Source organism: Dermacentor andersoni, chromosome 8 (genome assembly GCF_023375885.2).
Source record: "Dermacentor andersoni chromosome 8, qqDerAnde1_hic_scaffold, whole genome shotgun sequence".
Lineage (NCBI taxonomy): Eukaryota > Metazoa > Arthropoda > Arachnida > Ixodida > Ixodidae > Dermacentor > Dermacentor andersoni.
In genome coordinates, this window is record NC_092821.1 from 131,856,320 (window position 1) to 131,876,313 (window position 19,994).

Here is a 19,994-nt window from a genome sequence, read left to right on the forward strand (position 1 = left end):
AAACATTGGCTCCCACTTTCAGTTTGTTCTCGTTTGACTCATCGCCCTGTCCCAAGGGAATGTATCTCTCACAGTTTCAAACTATTATACAACACAACAAATACAGCTGGACCGACTTTTTAATGGACTGCTAAATTCAAAAACTTCTTAACTTGTGTGGCACTGAAGCCAATCAAATAAACAGTAACATCAAGGACAGTTTAAAACTCGAAAATAAATTATTCTAAATTACTCTAAAATAAATTATTCCTGCATTAACAAGATCCCTGTATTGTGACAAAGCTCCACATGCCAATGGTTGAACATGCACAGGTTTACTTGAGGGATAAACACAACACAATTAGATCAAATCTTTTTATTGCACTTTCTGAGCAAGGTTCACAGGCCACTGTTGTGCAACAATAAAAAGTTAAAATGAGCTGCCCAATCATGCCAAAGGTACGGCAGACACAACCGTGATTTCTCTACGATTACCATGACCCATACAGCTACTGAAAATCAATGGTGTTTAGCCAATCTTAGTGCAAAGTAGAAACATGAAACCTGCATTTCTCATCTTCATGCCTCATAGAGTTTTAGCATAATAGAGATGTATTAGCGTAGACAAACACTGATATGCCCACACTAAATAAAGATATGTTGGGGAACAACATTGCTTGTGACAATATCTTGCAATGCTGTGAGCAGTTACAATGCACGACAAACATTCTTGCATTGCATGATCCTCAAAAAAGGAGGATCGTAACACTTTTGTTACGATTATTTCACCTGCAACTCATTTATGGCAGCAGACAAATGGAAGACAGTTGGTCATTGCAACACATATTCTACACACTGTAGTTAAACAGACTGCCACAAGACGGCGCTACCAGAACTGTTGCTCTTGTCCCCGTCTTCCAATATTCTGGTACACATATAACTCTAGTACATTTAAAACAAGCTAAAACTTTATACTACGATGGCCTGCCCTCTTTTGCCTAATAGAGTGCTTCTCATGACCTTGGAACGAGACATGCCTCGCAGCTAAAACCACATTCCTGGTGACACCCTAATTTGCTGCAAGGTGGAGTTATCTCGCCAATCTTAGGGATTCTGCTGCTGTACAACACTTGTTATACAAAACGTTAAATTCATCTTATTTTCACATATCTTTTCTATTTTACATACATTCATTCAACCCGTACGGGTCTACAGCAGGAAGCTAAGTATAAAAGGGATATCTGTGTTCAAGCAGCAATTGCTGCAAACGTGTAAGCTAGAAACTCACTAAGTTCATCAATCATCATGCCAGGATATTTATTTTTATGGAAACACTGAAGATCTGTGGCAGATATCTCAATTCTCTCACATCAGCTGGATTAACTAAAGAGTTGGAATGCTACTTGCAAGACAATTGCAGAATGACAGCTGAAGAGAAATATTTCACTTATAAACTCTGTAATTGATCCTGATTGCCGAATTGAAGCAAAGTAGTAATGAAGTTATATCCGTTTAGCAGAAATCTTGCACTTACCGTCACCTTATGGAAATACACCCTTGAAGTCTGTGGCAAAATGCGCTGACACTTTGAATTTAACAGTCAGCTCTGACCACTTCAAGTTAACTTTAAGTTAAGTACCGATAAGATGACACCTATCAGCACTCCATTTCTCACAGTGCATAACATATTATACGTTAGAAAAAAGATAAGTGTGCTGACACATGCACAAGAAAAGAGAGATGGACAATAGCTGTTAGTTTCTCTCTTATGTCCATGCCTAAGCGCCTAGCTTTTTTGACACATGAATTCCTGCCAACTAGCTAAATTTTCTACCGTTCTAAGCTTAAAGTGTTAACTGGAGAATCAGAGCATCTCTCCACTGATCTTGAGGATGTAGTTCTCAAAGCTGGTGCCAGGCACAAGATTTATGCTGAATGAATATTACTTCCCTGCTGCTTGACTTCAATTCTGCAAACGAGTCATTCACTTCAAAGTGATTATTTACAAAATTAATCAGTGACTGTTAATTACGTAGCATTACTCTACAATTCTTGCAGATAGTGCCACCCCTTCAACCAATCCGGCTGATGTGACAGAACTAGGATATCTACCATAGGAGCTCTTAATAATAAGTCTGTTTCTGGTAAAACAGACAATATCTTGCACCGACGAATATCTCTCATGAAGGTTTCAAGAATATTTTGTGCGTGAACAAGAATTACCAGCACCGAACACAAATCTGGTGCTCCCTTTCACATTGACAAACCACTTACAGCATGCTACAAAAGTTGACGGGATACGGGATAGATGCAAAATGGGCAAATGTGATTTCCTGCTCTGTTAAGGCAAAGCACTTATAATTTTATGAATCGCTGTGTACATCACAAAAGCTACTGCATACCGAAACAGTAAATTCGAGGCTGGGAGCCAAGGCTTCGCATGAATTCACCTTTTCCACAAATTCCGTGTTCCGTAAGCTTTTGTAGTAAACTGTGTTCCCACACTAAACCCTCTGTATTTCACAATAACGCAACAACAATGCTTGTTGATGAAAATTGAGGCTTTCACTGAATGAAATTCAGTGCATGAATACAGTCGATCCCTGATATATAGAACTCGAAGGGAATTGTGAAATAGTTCGATATATCTATAATTCGAAATAGAAAATATGCTTATCTGAAGCTCATCTGAAACCTCTGCACATCTTGGGCAGTTTCCCGAGATGGTGAAAAGTAGGAACCTAACAATTTGCTTCTTGAGGGCCGTTTCGTAAAAACAAAGGCCGACTTATTTTTTGCTCAAGAATGTTGCAAATAGCTCGCACTGCGGCACGGTCTTTGATATACTGATCACAATGCTAACCTTAAAAGCCTGCATCACCAAAACGTGAGACTGCGGTACATCTTGGTCACGTCGAAGTGCTTGTTGTGCGTTTTTACACCAGACAAGGTAGATATGAGCGCACGATGGAAGCAAACTAGCCTGAACAGATACACACCGTGCTGTCATCAGGGCACTTGTACAGCAAATGGCGCACGAACGTGTTCAACCACTTGTCCGTTACAATACCAACAACACTCCGGCCGATCATGACATGCAAGCAACGAGTTGCATTTCGGAATAGACTTCCTGTTGGAACCAGTAGTCCTTGCAAATTCTCGACCATTCTAAACAGTAAAGGAAAAATCAGACATCCACCTGTACGTAGCAATTGCTACAAAAGAAACCTATACGGGTTCTTCGAAAGAAGAGCCTCGCAGTTGAAGAAAAATTCGTCCTGGTCCGGGACTCGAACCCAGGACCACCGCCTTTCTGGGCCAGCTGCTCTACCATCTGATCTAACCAGGTGGCTAGCAGATGGCAGGGTGAAGTCGAATTTGTAAACAACTCGAAGCAAAGGCAAGAGTTTGACGTGATAGTTCTGCGGAAACCCGCAAGGTGGAGAGAAGTAATTAATAAAGGAAAAATGATTCGTCCAAGTGGAGGTGTGAGTCGGACTTCTTTTGGCTGCTCGTGAAATCCTAAAATGCAATTTGCGATAACGAACGGCTGCAGTTAGCACGGGCCATTCATGTGGCATCGAGCATAACCGAGAGAGCACCTTGCTCATTTTCCCTTCATGGCACATACTGCACTCCAGATTCAATGTCTTGTTTCACAGCATCTGCCAAAACAGTACCATTCAAAATTTGTCAGGATTGAATATTTCCAACAACGTGAGCAGCCATCGCGTCTACATTAGAAGAAGCACACTTACAGGGGCACGGCTCAGTGCAGCAGTCAATATATCGAATGTAGCAATGAACGGGAGTTCAGTGTACGTAAAGTACATCACTATACTTCTTGCATGGGATTTTCAAGGGGATTTTACAACTGTTTGACGAAGGCAATAATTTGATATATACGAGTTTGATATATCTGGGATCGACTGTACAATGCTACTCTTCGTAGACTCCCACAACAATTTCACTTTGACTCACTCTTACAAAATCATGTGACAGACTTCTGCATATGACTTAAGTACGCACAATGATGCTTCACAAGGTTGTCACGACTGTGACACTGGAGATCGGTGAAGCTGTCAAAGTACCATCGTGGATAAACGAAATGTGAATGGAAAAGCACACAGTACTCCCTGTGAGCAAATGATGTGAGCGTGTGATATTGTGTCCCTATATGTCTCCGGTTGCCAAAAAATGGCATAAGCCTCAAAACGAAAAGTGTTCGAGCCGGAATCATACAGACATCGTCCTAAGTGGCAAAAGCACAACCAAAAGAATGCACTCAACTGAGTCTTAACTTCTTGTGTCGTTTGTCCACGATAGTGCAAGTTCCCACAAACTAATACACCTAGGGACACATTATTGAAGGGGTGACGACACAACTAAGATGAGTAAACAAAACAAGAAAATGCGCTTTTCTAATGAGCTAGGTTCAGTGCCTTGAATTGATCGAAGGGTACACAATGTTTTTCACAACATCGGGTAGTCTGTGTGAACGCATTGGCAGCTGTCATTATTCAACCCCAAGGCTAACTACGATGACTGCCACGATCATGCTAACAATGACCAAGAAAACATAAAGGTCATAATATCTCAGTGAAAAACTTAGCTTCTGAGAACATATAATAATGGAAAAAAAAGGTACTATGCCTAAAGCTGTCTTTCACTATGACCAAGAAGGCAGTGACGGCATAACATCTCGGTGAAGAATTTTGTTTCATGAAACACATCATAAAAACAAACGCCAAAGAAACAACAAACGCCATGCCCCAGACATGTCTGTCTCACTATTACCAATAAAGTAGAGGGCGTAAATTTCAGTACAGAATTTTGCTAGTGCAAACACATGGTAAAAACAAACACAAAGAAAACACAACAAATACCATGCCTGAAGATGTCGTCTGTCTCACTATGACCAAGAAGGCAGTGAGGGCATAACATTTTAGTACATAATTTTGATTGTGAGAACATACAATAAAACCAAACAACAAATGCAATGTCTAAAAACACCATCTGTCTCACCATTACCGTGTTCAGGGAAAGAGTTTGCTTGTGCGAACATATAATAAATCCAAACACAGAAGAAAAGAACAGATACTATGCCTAAACACGCCGTCTGCCTCACACTGCCGGTACTGAATAAAATAAAATTAAAATACAGATACATATTTAGGCACCTGTTTTTTAAATTGATGGCATTCTCAAGAGCTACATTATTACTACAAACATCTTTAAGTGATGCAAAGCTTTGCTTCCACTGGCCTTTATGCACTCGTCTTTATGCACTGCATATCTGCATCAGGGATTACGTCAGCCTCATTTTCCCCACAATGCAAAAATGTGTTCAAGTTGCATCGCATTGAACACTAACAAGGTGTTTTTTCCACAAAAGCAGACGACTGTACACCACGTCACATGTGAGGAATCTACAAAGGTCATCATAAAGACAAAACAGACGTTATAAGAGCATGCCAAAAAATGGTAATCGTTTTCACTGTGTTGGCAGTCGCAGTTACATTTCTTCCCACAGATTACAATCAAAGAAACCAAGCAGTCCATTCGTCCAATGCAAGGCCTGAACAGCAGTCCTTAACAGTGTAGTACATAGAGCGTCAAATTGCTAAACTGTGTTAATCAACACAAAAGGCACGTCTCATCTGGTCTAGTCTGACAGGTTGCTACCTGCATTTCAGGCCCACTCTAAAGCCAAACTGAACACGTTGCACACCGCACAAAAAACAAAATGGCTGACATAACAGCAAATGCTATGAAAGAACTTCCCCCCACACATAAAAAAAAAAAAAATAAACTGTTCACGAGCATCACTTGAACGGCAGCTTCCACACAAACAAAACACATCTAATACAAAACCTTGATGAGGCAATCGCTCGCTGTGTCTCGACAGACCTTTTATACATGTATAGTAAGGCTCACTCTTAAAGGAAATAACTAATTAGCATTCACCAATCGTTTACATTTGAAATACAAGATGAAGGCCTCAGATAACTTTTAATGCATGGCCTGGCATTAATACGTCATATCAGCCACGTTTGTGTGACATAGTAAAAGGAATGCCACAGTTATGATGCATTACCACTTAGGTGCTTTCTTTATGAGTGTGCCATACTATACAGCTTACAATTCACTTAACACCATGCAGTTTGCATTTCATGACGATATCACTCTCCAGTCGTCTTAAGGGCGTAACTTCTGCCCGGAATGCAACTGAATGTGGTTCGTTAAAATGAAATAAAATAGAGAAATGTTATAGTCATCTGGTTTCAATATACATGCTCCATGCCAAGCATTCTATGGCGAAACCAAACCCAGTGATAAGAATCTTATCCTGCAAAACGGAGCAAGGTTTGGCCTTCAGGTGATAAGCACAACAACACTTGTGTCCCTCAATACATGCAACAGCACCAGGATGAAAGTTGTTTCTGTGGTCACCAAAGTTGAACTCATGCCACAACGTTTGCGAGGCTGATGCAGGAGGCATTTGTATGCAAAAAAAGCTACTATCTCTTTTTCTATTTTTTTCCTTCATTTTTCTTGTAATTCTAACTGAACTGCCTTAAGCCTGACATCGCAACTGTGTTCCACAGCTTGAATGTGTGTCTGTGAGACAATGTATGTCAGTATGACTACACACTGAGTGAATGATGGTGAAGATGAAGTAAAAAATTGTGAATTAAGATGAATTAAAATGAAATAAACAGTTCATCACACTTCTTTGCTGAAAGTTAAACACCCACACTTTTCAAAACAAGAAAGTAAAGGGGAGGGGGTTCGTTGATGCACAAAACTATTACGTGCACAACTGATATTTACAGAGGTAGTAGTATATGACATGGCAATATCTTACACGATACACAAGATGCCGGTGACAAGCCACCCTAGCTACAGAGTGTTGTATCATTATAGTGGACAAATATGAACAATTTGTTTGCCTCAACTTCCAACTCGTTTTCGCGTTCAAATTACGCATCGAAGTTACATCTAGTGGTGACTTTTGTCAAATGCCACGTTCAACGACAGAGAAACAACATGAAAGACAGGTACCACTGCAAAACGTGACCTTCGACAAAAAATATCACCAGTAGGTGGCAGGTACTGGTAACATTTCTGCGAAAGTGAGGCAATCGTTGAGGTACGAGGAACATTTAAACGTTTATCCTGTAGCAATGCAACACTCTGTACTAATATACATTCATACTACACTGAAGGTTCAGGGCGATGAATCTTTTTTTCTTTTTCACAAGAACGCTGCAGACACATTCTACTGTTTATCACAGTTGAGCCCTTTCACGTCACAAGCAGTAATCGCATGTAAATCTGGAAAACACATAAATACATCGCACACGAGCCTTGGTGGCTAAAAACACCTTTGTGCCCATCTTGAAAAAAATTCTGGGTGCATGCATTCTTCATCAGATGTCTGCTACATGTGCTATTGTGAAATAATGAAATGTGAATGGGATGCTGTCAATTTGAACGGTGAGACTGTGGCTGAACTGACAGAACAACGGTGTGTTAGATTAGTGAAGCAGTGCACTTTTCATAAAAATCTACTGCGCCAGTATTCTACTAACAGCTGGTAGAATCATCTTGTTTTTTTTTTTGTTATTGTGTCTAGATTGTCCTGCTCACATTTTTTAGTCTGCTATGATACGTCGAAAAAAACAAAGAGTAGAACAAAAAAAGCTGGGGTACATACGCAATAAGTTACACCAGCACTTCGCATTCATATTGACAGAACTCATTCTAAATGTGTGCATGAATATGTGTATACACGTATAAATGTATACTACAGTTTTCCTTTGATTGAAGAAAGAAGAGAGAAGAAAAGAAAGCAATGGTTATGTTAAAATGTTGCTGCCCTTTTGCATTGAAAGACAGCATGCATGACGTCTGTCAAACTTGCCATTTCATGAAGCGGCACAATCAGCCCCACAAGTTTACAGGACGCGGGTTCCACGACACATCTGAATTTGTGCTCTCTTAAGGCATAGCACATCTAATTCAAAGAGTCACTGAAGGCTGCAATGACCTAAACCGTGATTCATTAAATCAGAGATCAATGATCCACTCTGAGACTGATTTCCAGGCTACGTGCCCTGGCTTTGTGGGAATTCAGCTTTTCCGTAAGTCCTGTCTCCCGTAAGGTTCCACAGGTGACTGCACTGCCCAGTAATGAGAAATGCAATACCACAGCGTATGCAATTCCAGACCAACAGGTAAAGTGACCATAAAGGCAACAAGCACTTGGCTAAGCAAGTCTCTAAAGCCTTGCAAGTCATGTATTCGAGAGTGTGCACTGATGAACACGCAGTGTCATCATATGAAAAAGGAAGGTAAAGTCACACGCACACACAAAAAAGTGACTGTACAGAGTTCATGAGGAAAAAGGTGAAACGAAACAAGGGGGGAAAAAAAAGAAAGAAAGAAAATGTTGTATACGACTGATGGCAGGACGAAAGAGCGAGCGAAGGACATAAAAAAATGACTGTACAAAGATCACAACAGAGAAAGCGAGAGAAAATGAAAGTATAAAATCATATTGCATGTTAAAAAAAATGTCTCAAACGAGTGGTGGCAGGCCAAGCCCCACCTTGAATCACTTCCACCGGCATCATTCACACGAAGCATATTTGCTGCACAGGTACAAGCACACAATGTTAAAAAAAGGAAAAAAAAGCATGGATAAAAATGCTAGTACTAGTGGATACCGACACTTTGTGAGGTCATGAAACACAAGGAGCGAATCTTTGCAAGTGTAGAAAAAGATGTAGCGATGGAAGTGGTGCTGCTGGCGGCAGATCTGGTCCCCGAGACGTGCTCCTGAGCGAAAAACATGCGCACCCCGTGCCAGTAACCTTGGCGGTTATTGTGCGAGCGGGACTGGGAACAAGGCGGCGAGCCTCTTCTTTCTGGTGGGCTGGGTGGCAGACGACACGGAGTCTAAAATCTCGGCCGAGTCGGCCTCCGAACTGGGCCTAGTGTCTGAAAGGGAGGAACAAAGAAATGTGCTTAACCTTTATGGACGAAAGTTGTCTACCATCAATAAACCTTCCCAAAATATATTCTACAGTGAAGCGATCTAAGGGGCCAGTAGTTCTCGTGTGGTGGCAAAGTGGCCGGCCGGCGTGTTCGATAACAAATGTACGGAGTCGTCCACTCTTAGGGAAATGCGCGAGCGTGTGGCCGCACTCCACGTTGTGCCATCTGTGGCTGCCAGGTGAACTACTTGCACAGGCACGTTGAGAGCCAGAAGTGGCGCCTACGGCATGTCGTCTGCTACTCTGGCGACATGTGCAAAGCCTTGTCCGATACTGGCACCGTAGCTTTGCTTGCATCGTGGTGCACGAATGCCCATCTTTCGTGCCAACTTTCGTAAAGTGCCGAGTGTTTTTGTGGCACAACTAACTGTTTGAAGTGGCAAACAGGTAATCCAAGAATAACAGTTTTTTTTTTTTTTTAACGTCTATGTACTTGTATTTTCACGTTAGGCTGTTTTGCTGCTGCACACAACTTAGCCATCTGTTCACTTGGACGGGGTGGCTGCACTGTTATTGCAGCAACATTGTATGATTTTACAGTTAGTGCATTTAAAATAAATGGATTGGCTCAGCAGGGCGAGCATAGTACTAAGTCAAGGAAGACAGCAAGAGAGACCAGACATTTAAGGAAAAGGAGTGACGAAAACATTGTACAATAGGTTCATGATGCAATATGCGCCTCAGCTCTTCTGACTTTCGATGCCTTATAAACACGATCACCCAAAATGCCAAGAAGCCCCTCATAACCACATAACATCTAAACAAGCAGGCATTCTGCGAGCACTTCTTTACATTTTTGAGCAGTTTGTTTCGCGCTAGGCGATAACAGCCAGTACAGCGATACAAGACTTTTCATCAGGCATACTGCATCGTGATGTACCTAAGCAAATTTACGACACCAGCATGAGGCAATCATGTCTTGTTTGGCAATTTACTTTTATCTAAGGTGGGGAATTCGTGGCAGCTTAGCGCCGAATGTAGCAACTTCAAAATATGCCTAGTTTTCATTACCTGCACATTTCTTTACAGCAGAGATTTCGGAAAAAAAAAGGGAATGGCAGCAACGAACGAGAAGCTACTTTCAAGTGTGTCAGCTAAAAATAAGAAGGAAACATTTCTGGCAAGAAGAAAATTTGCGAATGTTCTCTATTAGCACCAAATGTGAATGCAACACTCCAAATAGCATATTCGCCTTCAGCACAAATGAAACAACTGGTAGCAGCAGTGCAAGGGCGACAGCTGCACTCCGCTGGCGATGGCAAACCAAGAGCAACACGATGTCACGGCAGCACTAATTAGTTTTGTAGCACTGTTACGTATTCAGCAGCAAAACGATCGCTGGTAGTCGGAAAACGGATGACCAGCACCGAAGCCTGGAAGACAATTTCATTTTTCTTTTTGTGAAACCCGCTTTTTGTACACTTCCTGACCAATCACATACGATCAAAAATAAAAATAAATGAGAGTATTGGCGAGCGTGGCAATCCTATCTGAAGATGGAAATGTGAACAAAAAGGAAGCACTGCAGACATAATAAGCACATGCATATTTTATTATGCTTTACGAAAAAAGCACAACTACAGGGAGAAATTGGGCTTAACCTAATTTTTCATAAAACTTGAAAGGAGTGCAAAAATGGGGAATTATTGGGTTTTACCCCAAAACGAGGATCCCTGCATACAAACAACACGTGATGTGACATAACATAACCTTCGTAAGTTACAGTTCTAATATATCAACAAGTTATTATGTAGAAGACGTTGCACACTTGCAAGGTATTGTACTAGATGTTGCAGGCCAGTTCACTATAAGATGCATGGAGTGATGCATTTCTGACACCGTATTACTTGTGTAGCTTTCACAGCATGGCATGGTATGTATGAAACGGAACATAGTGTCAGCTGGCACAAGCTGCATTTAGCTCGAAGTCTGAAATAGGATAACTTAGAGCGACTTCCAAGTGGAGATAGGGAGAGGGTAAATAAGGAAGACTACAAACACTTCGGTGTCATCCTTTAACACCATTAGTGCTGACATACTTATCAAAGGCTCACCATTATCTGCCGTGTCGAACTGCATAAGGTCCCCAGCCGGTGAGATCTCTGGACAGATGACTGGGGACGGCAAGTTGCTTGGAATCGGCCTGTCAAGCAAGTCATCATCCGATGGAGGGAAGAGCTCCAGCAGTTCTGGCTCCGGCAGCGTGCACAGCTGCATGAGCTCTGGCTCCGGACAGAGCTGCATCAGCTCCGGCTCCGGCAGTGGGCAAAGCACCAGCAACTCCGGCTCTGTGCCACTCTCCAAGCTGCTAGCCGTGTCGTCTGCGCAAGCGCTCAAGTTGTTCACCGGAGAAGATGCCCTCGTTGGCTCCAACAGGTGCGGCTCCTCCACGGTGACCTTTGGCCCCCTGTTGACCTTCACCAGGCTAACAGACCGCGAATCCCGGTCCCCGGACAGGGTGAAGTACTTGGGCACTGACTCGAGCAGTTCTTCTAAGCTTTCGAAATGTAGCTGCTGCAGCGGTGGGGGTTTACCATGTCTGCGAGAAAGAAACGAGAAAGGTAGAACACACGAGTAAGAAAAGTCGGTGGGATTCCTAGCAATTCCTTCGGCTCTGAACTTGTTTACTGAAACATAATCGACGGATCGACGGAATATCGGTAGGTCAGGTGCTGACATACCGTATTTTTACACATATAACCCGCATCAAAATTTAATAAATTTGACAGTAAAGTGGGGGTGCGTGTTATATGCAAATTTCGCCTTAAAGTGTGGCTTCATGGAAATGCATGCTGCCCTGCCGTGAAGCCACACCTCATGGCAACATTCTCCGCCATTCAAAGTTTCGTTATCTCCTAGGAAACCTCACCCTCTCTCCACCTCAGCGAACTGAAGCCCCTCCCCTATTTCATGGTCGCCCATATTCCTCCTCTTTATAGGTTGCCACCTTGCGTTTAGTATTTAGTGAACAGCGCACGTGGCCCTGGCAAACCCATATGTCACCCATCCCCGCGGGGCTCTCTCGTTCCATGCAAAATACAGCAGAGAGTCAAATTTATTTTTGCAGAGCCAGAATTTTATTTTTATTTTCTTTTATTATTATTTTTTTGCAGTCAAAAGTCTTTATACGATGATGTTTATGCTGTATTAAACACTTGATGCGAATCCTACTGTAACTCTGTATGTTAACTTCAAGTTATCCTTACGTAAACTTTTTTACAGTATTACTCACATGTTATAATCATGATCCGATATGCATATATGTGCAGTGAACGTCGTATGCTGCCGCTGTAAGGATCTTCAGGGACTCAGTCAAGCTGCCTAGAAAAGCTTTTAGCCCTGAAGACCATCCAGAATTTTGCGGTGAAATAAACTTTGATTGATTGATTGAAATCAGCGTTGGGATTTTCGGCTTGGTTGCATTTTCCCCATCGCTGTTGCCCATACGAGGGTCTCTACGCACGTGCTGTTATCCATTGTTGTGCGAGTGCTAGCTGTGAAGCGATCCAATTCACGTCACACATCATGCGACTTATTCGCCGATATAATGTCCAGCTTGCAAATCCACCTTTGTCAGAATGGGGGAACCGAGCCACTGGCCGTAGATACGTGGATGAGTCATGCATCCGCAAGTGGAGACCATTTTTGCTAAGGTTTGAGCGTTGTTGGATGCAGTTATTTCTGTGGATTATGAGTGCTGATTTTTAAAATTATTCCGGGCTGTTGTAATTGTAACGTGCAAAAATACGGTATCACCAATAGAATAGGTCAATGTCCATAGTAAAAGAAAAAAGAAGAAGGATAACGTTTTGTTTTGTGACCAATGAATCTGTACAGAACCCGAAATATCAAGATGCTTTTTTTCCCACACTGGTCAGGGATCTGTTGCACTACCAATTTACCGAGACTGCAGCAGACCCTTCGCAGCAGGTGCCATCGTCTTCTGAAGACAACGATTTGGTGACGTACGTGATATCAGAGAATTATAGCTTGTCTGTAAACTTATTACTCTTGGTGGAAGGCTGATTTGCCGCAGATTGTTGCGTGATCTCCACACCGGTGACTGACAGCAGTCGCGCGACCAAGTTGCTCACAAAGAGACCAGTCGCAAACGGTCACTTTTCAAGAAATGCAACTATTTTGAGCCAGTCACTCGCAGCTCAATTTTTCAGTCATGCGACTGTAGTTACCAAACTGTTAAACCAATCAGCAATGCGCCAATAATTCTGTTAGTTATATTCTAGAACATTCTAGTTATGTGTTTTCATCCGACATCCTGCGTCACACGAAATACATGGCAGACTGCATGCCTGTAATTGGTGTCCTGCCTTGTGACGCTGGGACGCAGCAGTTCCAGCAATGTGTCGAATGTACATGGTAGCATTTGCAGGAAGCTAAACGGCTGCAAAAGGAAGCACAAAAAGTTTGCACTATAAATTACAACTTAGTCTTGCTAATACTCCCCATCATGTGCACGGAGGTGCACATGATGGTGTGGGAGGTGGGAGGTGGGAGGTGATGGGGTGACAGGTGGGAGGTGGCTAGCATGGCCAGCCACTTACCACGAACGGAAGCACGGGCACATCCACTGACGTTGCTTTTTCTTCGTGGGCTTCCACGCTGCCACGGCCGACACCAGGACAGAGCACGTCAGCACAGTGATGATGTCTTCTTCTTCGCTCGAATCAAAATCCATGGCTTTTGCCAGAACGCAAAACCAGCGAAGTGCGTGTGGACTGTGTAGATCCACAGACTTCTCGTTGCAAACAATAATCTGCGGGATTGCGACTTACAGTTCCCACTCAGCTGGGCTTGCCGGTGTGAGCATCGGTCGCCGGTATGACTGATCCTTTATTTAGTGCAGCCACACAACGTCACACGCTTTAACCAGAGAGGACGGAAAGCTATTATTGTCACCTACACTATTCTGCTGTTGTACAGCGTTGCTGGCAACATCATTTCTAGCATACAATCCCTTCTTAAATTTATTTAACAAAAATGCTCATGAAACACAAAAATTATTAAAACGCGTTGTATTTGTACAAACATCAGATGATGTTGCTTCCAGCTTTGCCACTGTTGTTTATGGCTCCGGTAAACGAGTAATCCGTAATAGGGAAGACGTTTACGGATAGGCTAAAGCTTTCTATAGACTTCGTGCACTACGACCAGAAAGTATCCTACAAAAATCACTCAACTGTGGTGGTAGTGACTATGAGAGCTGCAAGAATGGCGGTTCAGTCAGTGTGAGAATGTGTAGTGAATAAACTCACTCGAGGCAAGTACTCTCTATGAATAGAAGCACGAAGTTTACAAGTTCATAGCTCTGCATCAAGAACAGATTCCTGTAAACTGCATCCGTTAGAGCATCTAACCCTAAATAAATAATGGAGACAAATCCTGACATATTAATTTATACCTAAGTGAATTTGTTACACTGTTTACAAGGGCTTTGCACAATTTCTATTTGCATATTAGTGGTCTATTTGAGAGTCATGCATAACATATCAATTGCGTCCGCTTTAGATGTACTATTAGATGCAATTTAGATAACTGTGACACCATTTTCATTGCCGAATCAGAGTTCTAAACTTCATAGTTTCGTTTTCTGACAATCTGCAATTTTCAAAAATTTTTATGAAGAAATTGAAAGCCTAATAAAAAATCTGCTATCAACAGTCATCAGATTTTAACTTTTCTCTTAAATGCAACAAACCTCACCAAATTTGGCTTAATGGTTGCCGAAAAAAAAAAAAAAAACTATTTCTCTTTTTCCATCTATTTAGATAGGAATCCCCAGAGCTAAAGCTTACTCTTGAGAGATCGTTTTTCTCGAATATTAGCATTCCATTTAACCAGAACATTTTGACTGGAAAATCCCCCCCCCCCCCCCCCCAAAGAGCAAAGTAATTCACACGGGTCTATCACAGATGCTGCCCTCCTCACCTTCGACGGTAAGCGTCTTCAAGCAGGGCCAAGGAGAGCCGTGGTTCCTCGCCGGGTTCCGTGAGGGACCAGAGCAGACGACGCAGCTGCCAGGCAAGCCGGTACCGAGGCGACAGCTTCACTCGGCCAGCGTCCCGGTAGAAGACAATGCAGTCATTGTGCTCCAGGCCACGCAGGAGCGAGAGATTCGGGTACGAGCCGCAGCGCTCGTGGAATGCAACCCACAGCTGGTCCAGGTCCATACTGCTGTCGGGCTCGGACAGCAGGTCCAGGACGCACTCCTCATCCCGCCTCTTCTCCAAGCTGTCTTCTTCGAATTGCCTCGTTTCCTGAGCACGGCGGGACTGGTTATCAGTACTGATTGATCGGCTGATTCGTGGGGTTTAACCACAAAAAGCCCAAGATATCGTTTTGGTAGACCAAGCCAGATACCTTGAAATGCTAATTTACGGAAATAAGAAATCCACAGTAGAACCTTGGATATGCAGGAGGAGAGGTTTAGTTCTAGATAATTCGGCAAATCAATAGGGTTATAGTATACTGTACCCATATATTGCATTTGTGATGAAGTACTTAAATTCTTTTGTTTAGCGAAGAAAAAAGATTTGCAAAACACGCTCGCGATTATATAATGTATTCATATTTTTTGTTTGCCAATATTACCATTTGTACTTGCCCTTCCTGTTATAATCCCATGAGGGATTGACAGTATGTGAAATAAATAAATTAATAATTTACTACAGAGGTGAGGCAGGAGGAACGGGAATGTTTACACAACTTAATATATTGCCGAGTTCATTTGCCACATAGATACAGGATGAATTGCGAATAATTTGCACCAGACATTCACAAGGATGTCAAATCGGGCAGGCTGGAACTCGTTTATGGTAGCAGCGCTCGGCAAAGTGAACACTGCTTTGTTTGATACGGCACATACGTCCGTGTCGGCAGAAAATAAAAAGAATAGCCATGTTTTCCTTATTCATTTCAAGACAAATACAACTATATGCATGCCTTCTGTGTTCTTTACCTTTTCCAAACAAGACTGTCATCTTTTCTAGAAAAAAAAAAAGTATAAGCACAATCACACAGGATGTAACGTTTTAACATTGCCAAGAACCCTTGAGCTGGCAGGCTCTGCCATTTCCTCATTGTAACAGAGGGCTAAGTTACTCTCCAGCTTGGTTTCTTCTGACGTCAAGTGTATGCTATATTATTCGGGTAGTGACATGGACAGACGTCAGAAGTCTGCGTTGCGATGCTGTTATCTTTACCTGTTCCATTTCTTTATATAAGAATATTTTTTATTTTAGCATTATCATGTTTTCCTTTATTTTTGCTGCATAACAGAGAAATAGAATACCCGAGGCACTTTTTTACCACACTCTATCCAGGGCAACTCATGCATAACAGAACAGACCAGAAGCAAACAGACTTGTTAATTGACACTCTAGCCATGTTCTGAACATGTACCTTTCTTTGCCATGCCTTCCATGTCCATGAATAGTGAACAGTTCGCTTATCTCGCAGTACACGTACTTTCCCAGCACACTACGAAGACCGGTGGTGTTCCCCAAGTGTGAAGTGTGTGCATCCCTGTTGGCATACGCCAACGGGTTGCTCTTGTGAGACCGGAGAGTTGATGCCATGAAAAGAAAACACACCTCTTTAGCGACGGGCGGCGGCTGTGACGTTGGATGCCGGTAGCTGGGTGCTAGCCGCACCATTTTCCGACTGCCACTGCTGCGCACCTGGGCCAAACACAAAGTAACGATTAAAGGGGGCAGTAAAGGGGGGCATTCACACGGGGGAAGCGAACCGCCTCCCTGTTGCAGGGGGAGTGCACCCTGTGACGCCGACGTCAAGCCTTCGTCAGGTGGCACGGCCACGGGGATCTCCCCGCAGGGACAGGGGGGGAGCAATTCTTCCCGGCCTACAAACACTCCCCAACAGCTGGGAAGGTGGATGCGCCCAGTCGTCACACACGCATCTGCTCTGCGGCGGCGGACGACCTTGCTGCTCACGGAGGAGGGAGAGGTGGCTCGTGGGAAGTGTCATCACGGATGCCCCTTCCCCTGATCCCCGGGGGAAGTCCCCAGTGCGAACACCCCTTAAAGGAAATAAGTTGATGATGATGGTGATAATCATAATTCCTTTAGCCTCACTGTGGGGGATAGGCCACATTGAGTTGTATTAAAGATATATTGATGCCCTTGCCTTCATGTCTATCATCACTCGGGCGACGCTTCAGTCTGCTCTATGCTTGGGCTCCTCGAGCTGCGTGTTCTCATGAATAAATCACTGGCTTCTTGTTACTGGCCTGGCTGGTCGCCTACGTATCTGTCTAGCCTATGACAAGACCTACAACCTCACTTCGGTTACTATAACACGGCAACTCAGATGTGATGAAGTCGTTGCACGCTATTGCGTCAAGCCTGCATTCACGCTCGTCCCCATCGCTCGTCGGCCCACAAAGCTGTAAAGGCACTTTTGTCTTTCTTGAGGGCGACTGGCCTATCCTAACGCCTTTGACTTGCTAAGAGCCTCTGTGTGCGTGTGTGAGCTCACCGTGGCCCCTTTTCCTCGCCCTTCCCTACATCTGTCTCATCTTTCTATTCCCTCTTTTCCGTCCCCCAGAGTAAGGTAGCCAACCAGACACATTTCTGGTTAACATCCCTGCCTTCTCTCCTTATTTACTCCTCCTCCTACTGGTGTATGAGAACAACTGCCAGGAAATCGTTGCACCGTGTGACTGGATGGGGCACGGTGACCAATGCCAGTGAACTCACTCGAAACTCTGAGAGAGGGTCGACAGAGCTTGCAGGTACCTAGTGTGTTGGGCAGTGAAGTGTCACAGGTTAAAGGCAGCTTCAACCTGGGCAAACCACATGGCAAGATCCCGCAGCAAGAACTGCGGTAGCTGTACCTGGACCACAGACACACTACCCAACACTAGTACCCAACACTACCCAACGTAGCTGCTGTCTATCTATAGACTATCGGTGAACACATGGCAGCCATGCCCGTGGCGACTCTACAGTCTACCGTGTCACGGTTTGTTGCAATTTCCCTGGAAATGGCATCAACGCCTAAGACAATCACAGCCTCAACGAACCCCAAACTCGATATGCACTTACGACCAACACTCCTAAGCTCGACCTCGGACCGTGGTGCACCTTTCGTTGAGTATTTATCGGCGCCAACGTGCCTTTGGGCATTTTGGTCTCAGGCTTCCTCAGCATCTTCGCTCTCAGTTTCAACCTACCGTATTTACTCGCATAATAGGCAAACTATTTTTTCAGAAAATCCGGCGCGAAGTTCGGGGTGCGCCTATTACGCGGGGTAAAATTTACGAAATTTTTTCAACTCGCATTCCCGCGCTTTAAATTTTAACATATGTCAGGAATATGGCTACTCTCACATAATTCACCAATAAATCCAGCATAAAAGGGAAAATAAAAGCTACCTACTTACCTTTTAATGAACAGGCGAGAGACGTTGACTGAACACACACGTAAAATTTATTAAGACTATTCAGAGTCCGAGTCCGAGAGAACATCCTCATCACCGCCGGGTGGAGACTCGTCTTCCTTGTCTGAGCTCCACAGCATGTCGTCTTCGCTTGCATCCAGTGCATTGGAGATCCCAGTCTTCTTGAAACTTTTCCTGACGACGTCATCCGAGATCTCCCGCCAAGCTTCCACGATCCATTCGCACAGCATTTCCATAGGCGGCCTCTTAATTTTGCCACCGGGGGTTAGTTGACGCTGTCCTCCAGCCATCCAATTGGTGTAAAGCCTTCGAACGTTGTCCTTAAAAGGCTTATTTAGGGAAACGTCCAAAGGTTGCAGCACGGAAGTGAGGCCTCCCGGAATCACGGCAATATCCGTACGCACCTCTGACAACTTCTCTCGGACACGTTCTACAAGGTGCCCGCGAAAACTGTCTAAAACGAGCATGGCCGGATACAACAGGCCGCCCGGCCGCCGGCCCCAGACGGTCTTCACCCAGTCCACCATCAATTCCGCGGACATCCAACCTTTCTCTTGGACCCTCACGTGTATGTCTCGAGGGAAATTTCCCTTTGGGAGCGTCTTTCTCTTAAAAATAACATAAGGCGGCAGTTTGCGTCCATCCGCAGTCACTGCCAACATGACAGTACACCTTTGTTTTTCAGCGCCAGATGTTCGAATAAGCACACTCCGTGCACCTTTTTCCTCTACTGTTGTATTTCTTCGCATGTCGAAACAGAGAGGAGTCTGATCTGCATTACCTATTTGTGACAAAATGAAGTTTTTTTCCTGCCGGAGCCGTATGACGAAACGGTGGAAATCGAGTACCTTGTCCTCGTATGCTGAGGGCAAGCGCTGGCACAACGTTGTGCGCCTCCTCAAGGTAAGTCCGTGGCGTCGCATGAAGCGCGTTGTCCATCCGGAGCTTGCTTTGAAGTCTTTCGCTGCGATGCCCTGTGCTCGGGCAATTCTGCGTGCCTCCGTCTGCACTATGTCGAGAGAAACTGCACAACCGTCCTGTCGAAGGCCCCGTATGTGTTGAACTAGTTGATCTTCCACTTGAGGATACTTCCCCGACTTTGCACCGCGGAAGGCCCGTCGCGACTTCTTTGTGGCCTGAAGTTTTTCTTGCTGACCTCGCCAGTAGCGAATGCTTGTCTCTCCGACACTGAAATGCCTGCTTGCAGCACGGTTCCCATGCTCGAGTGCATACTGCACAGCTTTCAGTTTGAATGCAGCCGTGTAGCTGCCGTACTTGCCCATAGCGGAACACGCGACCACACGAACTGCACGCCGTTTGCAAAATGGCGAGATGCGGCGATTTGTCTTTTCTTTGCCTGTGTCGGAATGTGTAGAGCATTGATGGCGATGGCACTGTCGCTTGTGTCGAGTCGCCCGGCCTCCGAGAGTCGCCCAGCTTTCCGAGCTGCCTAAGCGAAGGTAGCGAAAAGCTTATATCCGCGCGGCGGTTTGGAGAGGAGGGGGGTGTTATCGA

At 44.1% G+C, this 19,994-nt stretch overlaps 1 protein-coding gene across 1 annotated transcript in view; it reads right to left on the bottom strand.

The window, feature by feature from the left end:
* Window positions 1-340: 340 nt before the first annotated feature.
* Marf1 (meiosis regulator and mRNA stability factor 1-like protein) overlaps window positions 341-19,994 on the bottom strand; it is a 56,294-nt gene continuing 36,640 nt past the window's right edge. Inside the window, 5 exon segments of the mRNA XM_055067962.1 lie at window positions 341-8,985; window positions 11,096-11,580; window positions 14,988-15,223; window positions 15,226-15,316; window positions 16,461-16,738. Coding sequence (XP_054923937.1) covers window positions 8,867-8,985; window positions 11,096-11,580; window positions 14,988-15,223; window positions 15,226-15,316; window positions 16,461-16,738 — 1,209 coding nt within the window. The 3' untranslated portion in view covers window positions 341-8,866.